The sequence below is a fragment of the Stylophora pistillata genome, chromosome 14, assembly GCF_964205215.1.
Source record: "Stylophora pistillata chromosome 14, jaStyPist1.2, whole genome shotgun sequence".
Taxonomy (NCBI): Eukaryota; Metazoa; Cnidaria; class Anthozoa; order Scleractinia; family Pocilloporidae; genus Stylophora; species Stylophora pistillata.
This window is the reverse complement of record NC_142532.1, coordinates 13,399,073-13,414,760: the sequence shown is the minus strand read 5'-3', so window position 1 is coordinate 13,414,760 and position 15,688 is coordinate 13,399,073. Positions and strand designations below refer to the sequence as shown.

Below are 15,688 nucleotides of genomic sequence, written 5' to 3'. Positions count from 1 at the left end.
CAACTACTAAGAGAAAGCTTAGCTGTGTTTCCGGTTAGCTAATTAAAATCTGAACAAAAACTTATTAACAAGAACATCGTGGGAAGGAGAGATGTTTTCGGGCAGTTACCGAAGGGGTTTGGAAAGAGCTTAATCTTTCGACTGCTATCTAGTGTTGAAATTCTTGAGCTAGGTAGGCCACGGATTCTCCTCTATTCCCTTGGTCATTGTCATTTCACCTCAGTCTGTCGAATTTTGAAGACCAAGTTAAATACCTTTGATCATTGGGAATCGATCCGATGCTGTTTTCAGTGGGAAAAACAAAACCAAAGACCAAGAAATATTGGATGGAAAGGGCGGGTTTGCTTTATTGCAAATGTCAGCTTAGTAGTACAGGGTCATCTACCCACATCTAATAAGCAAATGTTTCCACGCTTAGCTTTTCTTTTTTATCGAGCGAAGATGAGATTAGATTTTGACATGCACAGAAAGTTGCGCAAGTACCAGTTGCTCGACATACCTGCGTGGCCCGTGCGACGAAATAACTTCACGGGATTGGCAAAGTTTCAGTCAAAGCAAATTATGCAAAAAATCTAGAAAGATTTAAGCTTAAATCTCGTTTATCGTTTAAAGCGAAATATCAATGACTGCAACCATCGTGTGGTATACAAACCTCGCAAACTTTAAAACACGTTCTCTGGTGATACCTGCGAAAGTATTCAGTATAATTTCCGGTAAGATTTTCGCGGACAATCTGATCGATTTCTCTTACGTTGTGTGCCGAGACTGAAACTTTTCACTTCAAGCAAATCTCTGTCGCACGGTCCAAACAAACGTAGCGAGCAACTGGGCTACTAGTATATGTCCGTGTTAAAACACACGAAAGGACTCTAAAGCACACTTCACTCTGATTGGGCAGAAAAACACAAAGATTTTCTGGCACCAATCAGATGGCAGAACGACTGCGACCGTTTGGAACTAGTCTTGTAAGGCAATGTCCCCAGGGGCTCTTCATGCCCTAACTTGAAATCGACTCAGCCCCTGGGTCTCCGAGGATGGGTAGACGGCTGGCCAACAACAAATCTCCACGTGGTAAGTTTCACTGATTTTTATTTCCATTTTCAAGCAAATTCCCAGACCTAAACTTCACCCCATATTGTTACGTGCACGAATGACCAAGAAATGTCCGCTAACAAAGCATATATGAAAATAGACTCCCGAGTACGATATATGGCACGCAACAAAAATGTAACAACAAGCAGTTACCCATTTTAACTATTTAATTAGTTTTACATCGTCTAATTTACTTAGGTTAGAGATTAAGTTAAGCAGTTCATAAAGCAGGCTTACAATCCTTCATGCCGTGTAGGTGTTCATCGTCTTGTTCAACTTCCAATTCCAACATCCGCCGACTGAAGACCACAGCGCTTGGCTTTCTTGATTTATCGCATCCTTTCCTTGTACACAAACTCTTCCGGAGGACTCCATAGTAAACTCTATATTCTCTATCTTCTTCCTCTCTCGACTATCGTCTTTTTCATCTCTTTCTTCTCTTCGGATATCGCAAGGTCAAAGGGTCATAGCCTTGTCATATCATAGCTTCCACAAGTTCAGTCAGCAAGCCACGAGGGTAAGCCCTCGGGCAAATCTTTTTTGTACTTCTCACAAGCCAGCTTTTATACATTTACTTTAGTTCTCTAGAATGTTCTATTACTATTTATAGCGTATTACAAGTTGTACTATTTTTGGAAACTGCTAAGTCACATGAAAGAAGTTTCTGGAATATTACAGACTATAAATAATTCTAGAAAAGTCTGGGATTGCGTGACAGATTCAGTAAAAATAATTCGATCCTCGTAACAATATGTTCTCTCTATTTTAACCATGTGCATGTGACACAAATAGTGATCCTGGGTCACCTGTGGAACAACAAGTGAAGGTTTTATTGGAGGGGTTTTCACGTAGTAGTTGAGTTCAGAAGTTTAGTTTTACTCTGATCCAAATTGCAGGTGTGACAGAAATCTGGTCTTTTGAGAGGTGAGTGTCAGAAAGTCAGGCGAAGGCTGCATAATATTAGAAAAACAATTTAAGTTGCGTAAACATTCCTTTAAGAATTAAATTTAAAATTCAATCTTCGCTTACATTTTTGACGATACAGATATTGTTTTTTTTTTTCATCATCATATCATCATTGGATCCCCTTAGTTCAATCTCAATTATACCAAGACTCCATTTTAGCTTCGAAATACACGACTGTCTGCTCAGTTTATAAGAAGAGGGGAGATAACTCATAGCACACCTTGTGGCTCCAAACAATTTCCACTTTTTAAAACTGTTTCTGGACAGAGAACATATAATTTTAGATTGAATTGTTTCCTTGTATATATGGAACTAGTGAGATGATTCATTTAACTTCGTAAAGCAGCTTAGTCATGCCTTTTAAACACAGATTTAAAGTGAGCTCCAGGAGCAGTTCTGGCAGTCATTAAATGGTGTAGTCCCAAACAACTGAGTTGCACCTCTGTGCTTTATGTCGGGTGGCTCTGAATCGGCCTCTTTAGCTTGTAATCACTCTATTTTTTATATTTACATTGCAATTTTTTTTTTTTACAGTACTCGATGCATGGTGTTGTTAACTTTAATTGTCACTGAAGAAGCCCCTATAAGGAAGGGGTCAACAGAATAAAGCTTATTTTCACTTTCATCTTTGCCTTCGTGCTGCTGTGCCCTCAAGTGACACAAATCGTTAGTCCACATTAGAACAGATGCATGGCTGCCTCCTCAAAATGCTGTCACTATATTAATTTTTTGGACAATTTGACCTTTATACAGCACAAATCTTAGCTGCAGACATATGTTGAGATTTTAAGAAAATACATGACCTTTTTTTTAAAAAATATGTTTCTGCAGTTCTTCTGTCATTCTCAGTTCTAATGTACGCAAAGCACACAATGAATTTATAACTGTATACACAGAATGCTAACAATAGGTGGTGTTACTAAGTTAAACCTACCTGTCTAAGAATATAATCTACTGTTTTATCTTGATCACAATTGCATGATAGGTGGGGTAATCCACTTGGTGGGTTGCCTGGTGTTCCAAGCAGAGTAACCCATGTCAAATTTGCCATCCCAAGGTGGGGTAACCCACCTAGCTGGGGTCATGTTCATGTTACACAAACAAGCATGCCAACAACCTCACCCTGGGACCCTGGGATAGTGGTATTGTAAGTAAAGGCGAGTTATTTTTTACTACAGCTAGGTGGGTTACTGCACCTGCCTGGGGTCCCCCACCTTCATATAAACAGGCCCATATGTTTTATTCTTATATCCATAGTTTATCTCTTTTTTTGTACATGTAATATGCCCCTGGCATATTATTTTTTAACATTTATGTGTAATCCTTATTGAATAATGACATTACCTAATTAATTATACTGTCTTACTATTCTACTGTAATGTCTCGTTTAACCATAATCAGGTGTAGATGACAGATAGGGACTAACTACAATGGTGGATCCAGACCTTGAGCTAAAAGGGGGGTGCTTTTTTGTGTGTATGGGTACACCTATCAGCTTTTTTCTCCTCTGCATTATTTTTTTATCCAAATTTAGGGGGAGCCGGGCCCCCCAGCTCCCTCCCCTAGATCCGCAGTTGGACTAATCCATCCATACAGGTTTCCTGGTCTGTAGGATTGGTAACCTCTCAGTATTAGTCACAATTGCATGGTCATATAAGTGCTTCAAAGTTGGGTAGCAGTGATGCATTGATTCTGAAAACATGCTATACTCAAATTGCTAAAATTTAGTTCTGCTAATAGTTGCTGGCCTTATCTGCTCAACCAATGAGCAAACAAAGACAATTAAGACAATAATGTTGTTTCTTTCAGTGAGGTCTATACATAAAACCCTTAATTAACATGTCCACCATGCAGTGGCTTTATATTGGTGTTGATGTTGGTGGCACAAACACTGATGCTGTGGTCCTTAGAATGAAGGAGGTGCTTTGCTCAGCTAAAGTTCCAACCACTGAGGATGTGACTTCTGGTATCTCTGAAGCCATCCAATCAGCATTGAGCCAGCTTCCAGAGGAATATCAACCCAATCCAACTCAACATGTGGCTAGGGTAAACATTGGCACCACTCATTTTGTGAATGCTGTGGTCCAGAGGAAGTTCCTCACCAAAGTGGCTGTGCTAAGGTTGTGTGGACCAGCAACTAGAGCCATCCCACCTTTGTGTGATTTCCCTGCTGATCTGAGGAATGTTGTTGGTGGAATGCACTTTTTCCTCAATGGAGGATTTCAGTATGACTGTTCATGTATAACTGATGTTGATGAGGAAGAAGTGAAGAGGATTGCTAATGAAGTACACTTAGCAGGTCTGTGGTCTACAGTTCACTTGAATTACCTTGCCTTCAGTAATAATTACTACTTGATTTCTCCTTCTCTGAGCATCATTAATTTCACTGTTGGAAGAAGGATGCATGCCTGCTAAATTGTGGAGTGGATGAGCTCACATGGACATGGGGCTATACTGAAATCCTCTTTCTATTATTGTTATGTTTATTTCAACATTCAAGTGGTTTACCTGATGTATCTTATTGTGTTCTTAAGGAATAAGAAATGCTGTCATTGTTGGAGTTTTCTCTCCTGCCTCAAAAGAACAAGAAGTTAAAGTAGCTGACATTATCAGATCTGCCCATCCAGATATGAGTCTGACACTCTCTCATGAAGTGGGCTTGATAGGCTTGCTAGAGCGGGAGAATGCAGCTGTTCTTAATGAGAGTCTAAAGCCACTTTGCAAAAAGACTGTGGCGGCATTTTGTGACGCTTTGACAACCCTTGGCTTGAAATGTCCCTTTTATCTCACGCAGAATGATGGCACCATAATAAGGTACGTTGCTTTATTGTACCATTAACTTTGACTGAGAGTCATCTTGTTATTTAGTCACTGGTGGTCTTTATTTAGTCACATGATATCTTTTGAAAGTACATGTACACAATTTCAGTGTATAGGGAGATATTCTTATAAGTATTTTGGATCCTCAGTTTTAGGTACACTCATAGACGGTTATGTAACTATTAATTGGTATTTTAATCCTGTTTTGGCTTTATGCATTACTGCAGGTTTCTTCATGATTGTGCATACAGTGGAAACTAAAATGTGAAAACATGAAGACCAGCTAATTCACACTTACATATGTTGAACTATGATAGAAGAGGTTGTTCAGATATTGAGAGAAATTGTTAATTAATATTTAGCCATCCAGGAGGCATTCAGGAGGAACATTGTATTTTTTTTAATAATACATGTGGGGTAATCTGCATTCTTATAATTTTATTGAAAATAATGAGCATAATCTTCTAGATTTTCCTAAGACCATTAGTTTTATCAGCTGTCAGTAAGTAATAATTATAATTTTACAATCACTATGTTTAACAAATCTCCTCAAAGATTTATTTTTGTCTTTGTCCTTTCTTTGCTCAAAATGCCAACTCTTACATGTATTGATATTCATGGGGGATAACATGTATTAATATTAACCAGTGCAATTACAGTGATTCTTAAGACTCTTTTGAAGTCTCAGGGCTTTTTGTTTCAACTGCTCCAAATATCTAAAGTTTATTGGTTACATTTATGTAAGTAACATGTGTGAGACAAGCTGGAAGCTTGCAAAGTTAGAAAGTTCCTCAAATTTACTGTGGATTTTATAGACTTTGTGTTGTATGAGTTATTTCCATGTATACGAGGCAGTATACATGGAAATAACTTATGTCTCTGTATTTACTTTTATAGTGCAGAGCAAGCTCTACACCTTCCTGTGTTAACATTTGCATCAGGCCCAACAAACAGCATGCGAGGAGCAGCATTCCTGTCAGGTGTGCAAGATGCGATTGTTATTGACATTGGGGGAACCACTACTGATGTAGGAGTGCTTAAAGGGGGATTTCCGAGACAAGCTTCTGCCAGAGTTAAGGTTGAGTAAAATTTCGAAGACTGTAAACATTAAATGTCATATTTACAGTATGTTGTGATTAAATTCAGGAAAAACTTGAGAGTAGTAATCATTAATTATAACAATACACCTTGGGAGTTTAGTTCAGTTATGCTTGAATTTGCCAAGGCCGGTAACCTAGCTAATATGGAAAAGTTATGTAATAAAGACTGCCATCCTTGTGACAGGTCTCTCAATAATGTAGATCAATTATTGATTTTTTTTTTTTTTTTTTTTAGATAATCTTAAGTTAAAGTTAATGATCAACTATTAAGTATTAAGATTGTGACTCGTTACGGGGAGATTAGCTAATTTAGATAGGGCCATTTTTCTGGAGATTAATTCTTAAGAAACTGAGCTCAGCCGTGCAGTTTTAAAATTGGAGCATATTTCTACTGTAACACTTTGGAACAAGTTCTCGAACATTCTAATTGGTGGTACAGTAATGTTTTTTTAATATTACAGAAAAATTGATTTTAAATTTGTAAGCTGTCTGTCTTTCTTTACTAAAAAATACCGCCTTCTACTTCGGCCGTACAACTCATAAAACACGCATAAATAACGACAAAATAGTTTATTGATGAACAAATCTCACTGTCTTAATACACAACAATTCGACTAATGCACTGTATCACTGTATCTTATCTGAAAAGAAGACGTATGCTTGGAGAGATTTCACTTGGTTGCGTGTCCTCGTCAAACCGGAGAAGTTTCCTTGACAGATCAATCTTTTACGAGACGTTAGGTTACGATATCGCTTCGTCTGCCCCATATGGAATTTGCTCGCCCTTCTATTTCGAGCAAAGCAGTTATGTATCTTGTAAAGAAAAAACTAGAGGTTATATTTTGGCAAACTGCTTTTCCGCCGCTCTGTGATACTGCGGCGTATTCCAAACTCGATCCATTCAATTGATTTATTCCGTGAACTAAAAGCTGATCACTGCTCTCAAGCCATTTCATTTTATCTCCACGTAACTAAAAAGAACCAATTGTGATGAAAATTACCTTACCTTTCATTTGACCTTTAGGATGGTTGCTAACGCTGGGCCTCTTCTCTGCATCCGCGCCATCCGGCAAATAACGTAAACCTTCTTTGGACTTCAAACTTCCTTTGCGTTGATTAGGTCGCAAATTAGATCTATCTTTTCAAACTTTTATCTAATCGAAGTAAAGGCACGTTAACACTCTTAAGACTTTGAATCCTCGAAAGCGACTTTTCATGTAAACATCGACGCAGAAGCGAACATTTGTAGCAATTTGCTCTCACGCGATGACGGCTTTGTATTTACGATAGCACCGCCTCGCGCGCCAACGTCTCGATTTTACAAAATAACCAACGTTAGACTTACAGTGGATTATGAACCTAACAAATTAAAATCAAATTGGAAACAATAGGTTAGTTGAACTGTGACCTGAAATGGTTGATAGTTAATACTCAACCTACTATTCGTTCAGACTTGCAGCCACGCTAAGCGATAGGGTTGGCTGTTTTCTATGTCTGAGTAAAAATCGGTTCACTGGTTAGATTATCAGCCTTCAGCTATTACGGATATTTTAGACTAGGCTTTATTATATTTTAACTCCATGTGCATCATTTACTTGTAAATAAATCTAGATTGGAGGAGTTAACACCAACTTCCAAATGCCTGATGTGCTAAGTGTGGGACTTGGAGGAGGATCAGTCATAGAACAGACGCAGGTTTGTCGTTAACATTGTTAAAAAAAGGTTCCGCAAGAAGGAGGGAGGCTCTATTGTTAAAAGTATATTTAAAAAAAAAAAATACTGTCATTGTACGGTGAGCAGTTTTAAATCATAAAACGTGATAATTTAATGTTCATTATATGCATAGGTATGTGCTGATAAATGTGTAGCCTTGCCAAAGCTTTACCCACGATCACAGCAAACTCAAGATATTTTCCCACAAATAATTAAAGGAATGTTACAACATAATTTTTTATTCCCTCAGGAGGTAATCACAGTTGGCCCATCAAGCGTTGCATACAAGTTGATGACTGAAGCTTTGGTTTTTGGAGGGAAGATAATAACATCTACTGACATAGCTGTTGCTTTTGGCCTCTGTGAGATTGGAGATAAGGAAAGAACTAAGGACATTCCAGAGGTTGTTAAGGATGGAGCAATGGCGGAGATCAAGAGAAAGATTGAAGCCGCAATTGACTTGGTCAAGGTATCTTATAAATGTCATTTAAAATACATATAAATTATACAATCATTTTATATTTTTTATAACTTTGTTAGCAGCAATAAAGTTTGTAGCCTGGCTTAAAGGCTTATTACGATTTTTCCACTGAATTCCTATTTCTGCTCAGTATGACCTCTCTTCTGCATATTATTTTAAGAGAAACTGAATGCATTTCTCTCGGCCAATCAAAATGAATAATTTTGGCTGCCGATGGTGTAGTTGGCGGCTGTGTACAAATCCAAACACGAGAGCCTGCTCGCAGGCTCAGCAGACGGCGATGAGAGGTTTTACAGGTGATGGTAGACCGCTGGAGCCTCTGATGTTACTAAGTAGGCTGGTAACAGAAGTTAGATTTTATGGTTGAAAGCAAAGAAAATGCTGTCAAACTCAAATCTATTTTTCGAACACAACCAGGTTAAATTGATTTATCCATAAGATTGAAATTATTATTGGCCGTCAAGAAAGTAATGAGGTAAGATTAGTTGGAAATCTGAATTTTCACTTCCGACAATGCTTGATCGGATGAAAGTTTACAGCGTGCAGGACCGTAAGTACTGGGTTAGTAATGAGAATATTAATGCCGATCCTGTATTCGTAAACAGTTCAGCGGTGAGGACCAGCCTGTTATCCTTGTTGGTGGAGGGAGCGTTCTTGTGGATTTGTCACAGACATTGAAAGGAGCATCAAAAGTATTTTGTCCTCCAAACTATCAGGTAAAAGACAGTTTTCGTTGATAAGAACAGGCATATAATTCGCTGTCTCTTCTACATCCTTTCCCTGGACTTGGGTCACGTCTTCTAAAGAGAGCCTGAATGGGTAATCATCTGGAAGGGTTCTATCATGACCGGAGGATGAATATGAGAATGAGTCACTGAATTAATGAAAAAAAGACTCAGAAACGTCATTCACGATGAAAAAAGTATTTTGTCCTCCAAACTATCAGGTAAAAGTCAGTTTGCGTTGATAAGAACAGGCATATCATTCGCTCTCTCTTCTACATCCTTTCCCTGGACTTGGGTCACGTCTTCTAAAGTCATTCATGATGAAAAAGTCATATCTTGAATCCACAATGAAAAATGTCAACTGGGTTACTTATCATAGCTCTTTTCTCCCCACGCTGTTTGCTATCTTGTGAGCTTGAATGTGAGAATGAGTCACTGAATTAATGAAAAAAAGACTCAGAAACTTCATTCACGATGAAAAAGGCATATATGTTGAATCCACAATGAAAAATGTCAACTGGGTTACTTAACCCTTTTCTACCTATTTGGTAATATCAACTAAGTTGAATTTGTAAATTGGCCACCGTAAAGAGTTAAAAAGCTGACGTTTCGAGCCTTAGCCCTTCGTCACTAAACGGATGAACAAAAGACGCAGAAATGTCATTTATGATGAAAAAGTCATATCTTGGATCCACAATGAAAAATGTCGACTGAGTTACTTATCATAGCTCTTTTCTCCCCACACTGTTTGCTATCTTGTGTGTTAGGAGCGATCATTTGTGTACCATTAATGCTATAGGTTGCAAATGCCGTTGGCGCTGCCTTAAGTAAAGTCAGTGGTACATTTGATCATGTAGTCACTTTGAAAAACACAACCCGTGAAAATGCATGGGAGGAGGCCGAGCGAGGGGCGCGTAAAAGAGCAGTGGAGGCTGGAGCTGACGAACAAACCTTGGAAGTTATCGACAAAGAGGAGGTTCCGCTGGCTTATCTGCCTGGAAATGTAGTACGATTTTACCTGAAAGTGGTTGGAGATTTGGCTGAGTGCAAAGCAAACAGCATTGATGAATTATCGGAGATGGGTAATCATCACACTACATGTCTGCTACAAAAATATAGAAAACTTTCTTGTAAAGTAGAATATATATAATTATAACAAAACTTAGATACAACGAGTGCTATGATTGGTAAAAAATCTATTGCATTTGTACTTGCATACCCATAGAAACCTGAAACTTCTCGTCCTGTCAAATGGCACCACATGGGGCGAACTCCCCGATTTTAATTTTTATAAAAGCCTTCGATTCTTTGATTTTTCTGCTTTTGTCGTGAGATAAAAATAAAAATAATTCCGAGTAAGTTTCTTGGGATCACCAATCAGTATCTTTAATGGTAGCCAGAGAGCAGTTAATATATTTATTATTCTAATTACTAATTTTTTCCCTTTTCTTAGGATTAAAGATATCTAGCATCTTATCGAGTGAAAAACTTTCACCTTTCAAAGAAGTCTCTGAAGAGGCACAGCAGTCGAGCGCACAAGACGAGGACGCCATTGTGTTTAGTGATCCGTATGTAGACCCGGCAACAGGTGACTGGATTCTGAACAAATTTGATATCGAGTGTATCGCCATCGGAGCAGGTATCATGGGATGTGGTGGAGGAGGCAGTCCTTATCTTGGGAGACTGAGAGCGCTGGAACTCATTAAGAATAAGAAGGAGATTCGTGTAGTGCATCCGAACAGGTGAGTTGAGGATGATGATTACAGGAATAAGGCTGGCGTTGATGGTGAAGAAAATGTGAATGTTTACTTAATAACTTCATGGGGAATGTAAGTTTGGGAAAGGGGGAGGCGAGGGAAGAGCAGGAAAATTAAATGTTGGCAACCATTGTTTATGTTCTGATTTGAAAGTCTTATTTCTTTTCACTTCCTTTGTTTCAGACTGGGATCAACTCCTGAATTGACGGGTAACGTAATAACTCCAGCCTTCATGGGTGCCCCTGTTATCTTGATTGAGAAGCTTTTTAGTGGACGAGAAAGTATCTCAGCTGTGGAGGCAGCTTCAGCAATTTTAAGGGCTGGTGGTGCTATTAATGAACATGACAATGGGGATGGAATCAGGGAAGCGAAAGATGTTCAAGACTGGATGTCTTCTAAAAGTGAGGTACAGGCTGGAGAAAGCTTTCTGCCATAGACTTTTCCTGGATAGTTTAGCAGTTCGCCATGCAAACTCTAATAAACGATCCTTTTACAAATTGTGCAATTGGTGTACTCTTGAAGAACAGCTTACCTGCTGCCCTGTTGGCTCAGGTGTTATAGGTGAAAACTGTCTTGTGCGAGGGTAAGATATGATCATTAGACTAGACCAACGCTTGAATTCTGAATGAATTAGTAGAATTTGCTACCTTCGGATTGACATCTGCAAATATTTTCGGGTCTTTTCGGGGAATACTAATAAACTTCACCTTTCACCTTGCACTCTTTTTAAGAGGTATTGGTATTTTATTTCACAACTTTTTACAGCAAAGTCATGTCTTAAGTTCACTTTTTTCATTTTTTATTTGCTTTCAAACAGCTTGAATCGAAAAGTAAAGTCGTCGCAGTCGTCGCAGTCGTGTGTGCCGAGATAGGAGGTGCCAACTCTATCGAGCCCTTAGTGGCTGGTGCAGAACTGGGACTCCCCATTGTGGACGCAGATGGCATGGGGCGAGCTTTTCCTGAGTTGCAGATGTTTTTGCCGTTTGTTTATGGCAGCCTCCCATACCCTGCAGCTGTGGGGGATGAGAAAGGAAATGTAGTTGCGTTGACCTTTGCAGAAACGCCAAAGCACTTGGAAGGCTTTCTAAGGATTAAAACAGTAGAGATGGGGTAAATAAAGAACTTCCGTTTTGCTAATAGTAGAAATTCAGAGGCTACTGTGCTGCTTTCCTTTACTCCTTTTCTTTCATTCCGTAGTTTAACATGAGCTTCAAAAAGTCACGCGTGATTTGTGCAGCGTATTTTGTGCGGCTGGAGCATGCTAGGAAGCTAAATGTTCATTGTCTGATTTGAATTATCAGTTTCTCGTAACACAGCGGTGAAACGTCGGACATGCGCTAGGGGATCCATTTTTGGCCGGTTGCGCGCCAATTTACCGCGAAATACTTAAAAAGAAGACAGGAAAAACTGCTGTCTCACAGGTAATAGAAATTTGTTAAAGGAAACTGGAAAACTGGAAGCTTTTCGAACACAAAACTCATTAAAATACGGAGATACCTTTGATTTACCAATCTGTTTTGAGCTTCAGCAAAAAAGTTTAGGATTTTCAAACACCTCGACTTGACTTTTTGGCTTAAGTGGTTGTTTGTAATTCGCTCTTGGTTCTGAGAAAGCACGCTACCAAGTCATTACAAAGTTCGCATATACGCTGGCGTTTGACTGTTGTGATCTTGTGTCTTGGGCCAAACGATAAATTGCTTTTTGTGAAACTTGTAGAGGACAGTTGATCTCTTTACAATTAGAAAGAATACCCAAAAATGTGAAATTAGCATCTTTAACACCTGCTGATGTTAAAGGCATGATAAGAGAGAGAATTAAATCTGTTGTCATTACAGGTGTGATGGGCACTACTACCTTTTACTTCCTATCTACGTCGCAACAACATTGTCTCTTTTCTTTGTAAATAAATTGTGCTTTTTATAAATGATGTTTATAATTATTCTTACTAGTGTTATTATTTTTGTCATCATTTACTCCTCAGCTGTATGGTTGGCTTTACATTTGTCCTCGATTGGAAAGATGTGCAAGAAAAATGTGCTTTGCATACCTTGAGTAGAACATGGCGCCTGGGGAACACTGTGCTTCGTGCAAGACACAATAAGGCGTCCCCCGTGGATAGTATTCTTCAGCACGAAAATGGGAAACTCTTAATTGTTGGCAAGGTGCGATCTTTCCCCCTGCCTTCGTTTTTGTTCTTTGTTTTTGTTTGTTTCTTTGTTATTTTTTCGAAGCGTCGTTTATTAGTAATTCGATAGTAACAGTAAGGTTGATCAAAGCGAATGGAAGGCTGGCATTTCAGGTGTCTTTCCTTTCGCCATTCCACGCTCCCCCTCCCCCACCTCCTCCTCCCTCAGCTCAAGAAAACAAGGATACAAAGCTAACTGCTTAGAATCGACAAGCATTTTCTTATAGCAGTCAAGAAGTGTAATGCCTAACAATAGGAACAGGTGCACCCTTAAATTTGATCCGTCTGGTGTTTGTTAGGCTTTCGGTCAGATTCTATGACTTTTGTACTGATAATGTTGTTTTGTCCACCGACTTGTTGGGTAAAACAACCCCTGAAAGCCTCTCAAAACCTGTGCAGTAATGATAATTTGACATTTGGGGGTTTTTTTCTTGTATATAGATAGCTGATGTTAGCCGCGTAACTGAAGGCGCCTTTAACAAAGGAAAGTTAAACATCGAGGGCTCAGGGAAATTTATCGATCAAAGCCTCAGCATAGAATTTCAGAATGAAAACTACGTGGCGTTCGTCGCCAAACCTGACGGAACTAAGAGTATTCTGGCCACAGTTCCTGATCTGATCACCTTAGTTGATGAAGATACAGGCCAGCCAATCACAACAGAGGAGGTTCGTTATGGTCTCCGTGTGGCTGTAGTCGCCATGCCCTGCTCTTCATTGTGGACCACCCCGCAGGGATTGGAAGTTGGCGGCCCCGTGGCGTTTGGTTATCAAGATGTTGTTTACAGCCCTGTGGACTCTTACGAGGAGCACGCTCCCATCCCTAGAGCCTGACTGATTTTTTTTTCCTTTCGCTTTTTAACTCGAAAATGGAACAGTGCATTGCACGAATGCAACGAGCGAAGTACATTTGTAGGCATTTAAAGTGAAGACTCGCAAAATTTTGCACAAAGTGGTTAAAAGAAAAAAATTGGTGTTGATCCCAGTCAAAAAATATTTTTAATAAGATATGGCAGTAGATAAAAGCATTTAGAATAGTATGATGGCAAATTATTCAAAAGAATACTCAAACAGTTAGTTTTCGAAGGATGTTACTATCCTAAAAAGTCTTTTAGGTAAAAAAAATAATGAAAACGTAGCTTTGATGATTGAGAATTAAATCGTCTTTTTTATGTAATGCTTCAGCGTCTGCAGAGTAGGACCCGATTTTCATCAGCAGCACATGTTTAGTTAAAACCAAGTTTAACTAAATGAAAATCAGAAACGAAGAACTAGAAAACTAGACATTTCATAAGATTCAAGAAATCACTAACTTTTCCTTTCAGGGCGTTAGATTTGAAGTCAACAAAGTTCAGTTTAAGGAGGGGGGCATTGGGGCCTCTGGGAAACCGCAAAACCGGAGAAGAAACTGACGAAAAAAAGGCAGTAAAACCTAAAACCGCATGCAAACCTGACAAAACCGCTACATTTTCACCTTTAAAGGGGTCAAAAAGGAAAAACCGAAAACCACATCAGAGTTTTTGTGAAAACCGAATGCAAAAACACGTAAAATCCGCAAACTGCTCTGAGCATCAAAACCGAAAAACCGAACCTTTTTGGCCCAAAAACCGAAAACCCTATCCAAAAAACAGTCAAAAGCGAAAATCCCAAAGCCCCCCTCTTTAAGTAGCTTATATCAAGAGAACAAATTGAACCATGTTTATCAAAGCAGGTTTAGCACATTTCTAAGCTTTAATTGCTGTGAATGGAGTATAAGAAAAAATCTTGCGTGTGTACACCTACGCCACTAAGTAGCCATAGTTGCAAATAAAACGTTTTCACTTCTGAAAGTGAATGATTCGATACCTTAATAGCAGCATAGGCTGAATTGCTAAGGTCTACAGTGTTACTAAGGTTGAGATCGGATGTCAGCATTATCAGGCGCCTCTGGCAGCCGCTTTAGTCTATGCAACTACCTCACCTTTTCCCCCCACACATCTCACCCCAGGGGAGGATATCCATCACACAGTAATCTCGTGCGTGGGAAATTAACGTCTCCTACCCCTAACCCTGCAGGAGACGGGACCTCCATTTATTCGTCCTTATCCGAGAAGACTAGAATGTCTATCCATTTCATTGATGTTATAGAAAGGTACTTTTTTTAAAAAAAATTTGCCATAATGTATTTTTACACCAACAACGCCGAATTTTTTTCTGTCGCTTGGACAAAGATATTCAGTGAGACCGCGGCTTTTTGGCTTTGAAAATCATGAAAAAAAGTTGAAATAGTTTTGGGGAAATTGAATATTTTTTAAGCCTGAATTTGAAAACAGGATGGTGTGGGTCTGACCTCATCAGAATAACGGTGATTTTCTTAAAAAATCGGAAGAGGGGACAAAACAAATTCCGCGCAAGAATATTATCACAGGTGTCACTTCCTTATAGGGCAGTACTGAAACAAAACTTAAACTGCATATCAGAAGGCTCAATGAGGAAACTGATGATTTTAACAGGTAAACTAGGTGTGGCCTCTTGGAAGGACTTATGAACGAAGTTGAGATGTAAAGTATTCCTTTCAGATAACAAGGCTTATTAGACTATGGAACAGCATCTCGTATAAGCTGGTTTTACTTCAAGAATAGTTTTCAGTAAATGTTTATTTAAGAGTTCCAGTCTTTCGCCTCAAAAATGCCATAAGAAAGTCAAAAGCCTTGCCCCAGCCGCGTTACTGAATTGTCGCTAAGACGTGCGAAGAGATTGTGTTAGTGGTCGCCGAGTTTACTGGGCTAGAATGGTTTGATGAGTGCTTTGTAGAGAAAAAGAGCGAAAGAAACGTTCACACGGATGATAGATTTGCACAAAATCATAGCCTC

The 15,688-nt window shown here is 39.1% G+C and overlaps 1 protein-coding gene across 2 annotated transcripts; it reads left to right on the top strand.

Moving 5' to 3' along the window:
* Positions 1 to 96: 96 nt before the first annotated feature.
* On the top strand, positions 97 to 14,665 carry LOC148716631 (uncharacterized). 2 transcript variants are annotated; one of them, XM_088745723.1, is made up of 15 exons: positions 97 to 1,071; positions 1,989 to 2,016; positions 2,593 to 2,724; positions 3,868 to 4,357; positions 4,593 to 4,872; positions 5,776 to 5,956; positions 7,590 to 7,673; positions 7,942 to 8,160; positions 8,778 to 8,888; positions 9,697 to 9,979; positions 10,351 to 10,639; positions 10,838 to 11,060; positions 11,472 to 11,764; positions 12,636 to 12,816; positions 13,281 to 14,665. In XM_088745723.1, the coding sequence occupies exons 4-15, from the start codon at positions 3,898 to 3,900 to the stop codon at positions 13,668 to 13,670; spliced, it is 2,994 nt and encodes a 997-aa protein (XP_088601849.1). In that variant the 5' UTR covers positions 97 to 1,071; positions 1,989 to 2,016; positions 2,593 to 2,724; positions 3,868 to 3,897; the 3' UTR covers positions 13,671 to 14,665. The 2 variants fall into 2 exon arrangements, with proteins under 2 accessions (XP_088601849.1, XP_088601848.1); XM_088745722.1 differs by lacking the exon at positions 2,593 to 2,724 and having other exon boundaries at positions 98 to 1,071.
* Positions 14,666 to 15,688: the final 1,023 nt, after the last annotated feature.

Coding starts and splice junctions, on each gene's coding strand:
- LOC148716631 (XM_088745723.1), top strand. CDS start 3,898: ATGTCCACCATGCAGTGGCTTTATATTGGTGTTGATGTTGGTGGCACA. Junction 4,358..4,592: donor TAATGAAGTACACTTAGCAG/GTCTGTGGTCTA, acceptor TGTGTTCTTAAG/GAATAAGAAATGCTGTCATT. Junction 10,640..10,837: donor CGTGTAGTGCATCCGAACAG/GTGAGTTGAGGA, acceptor CCTTTGTTTCAG/ACTGGGATCAACTCCTGAAT.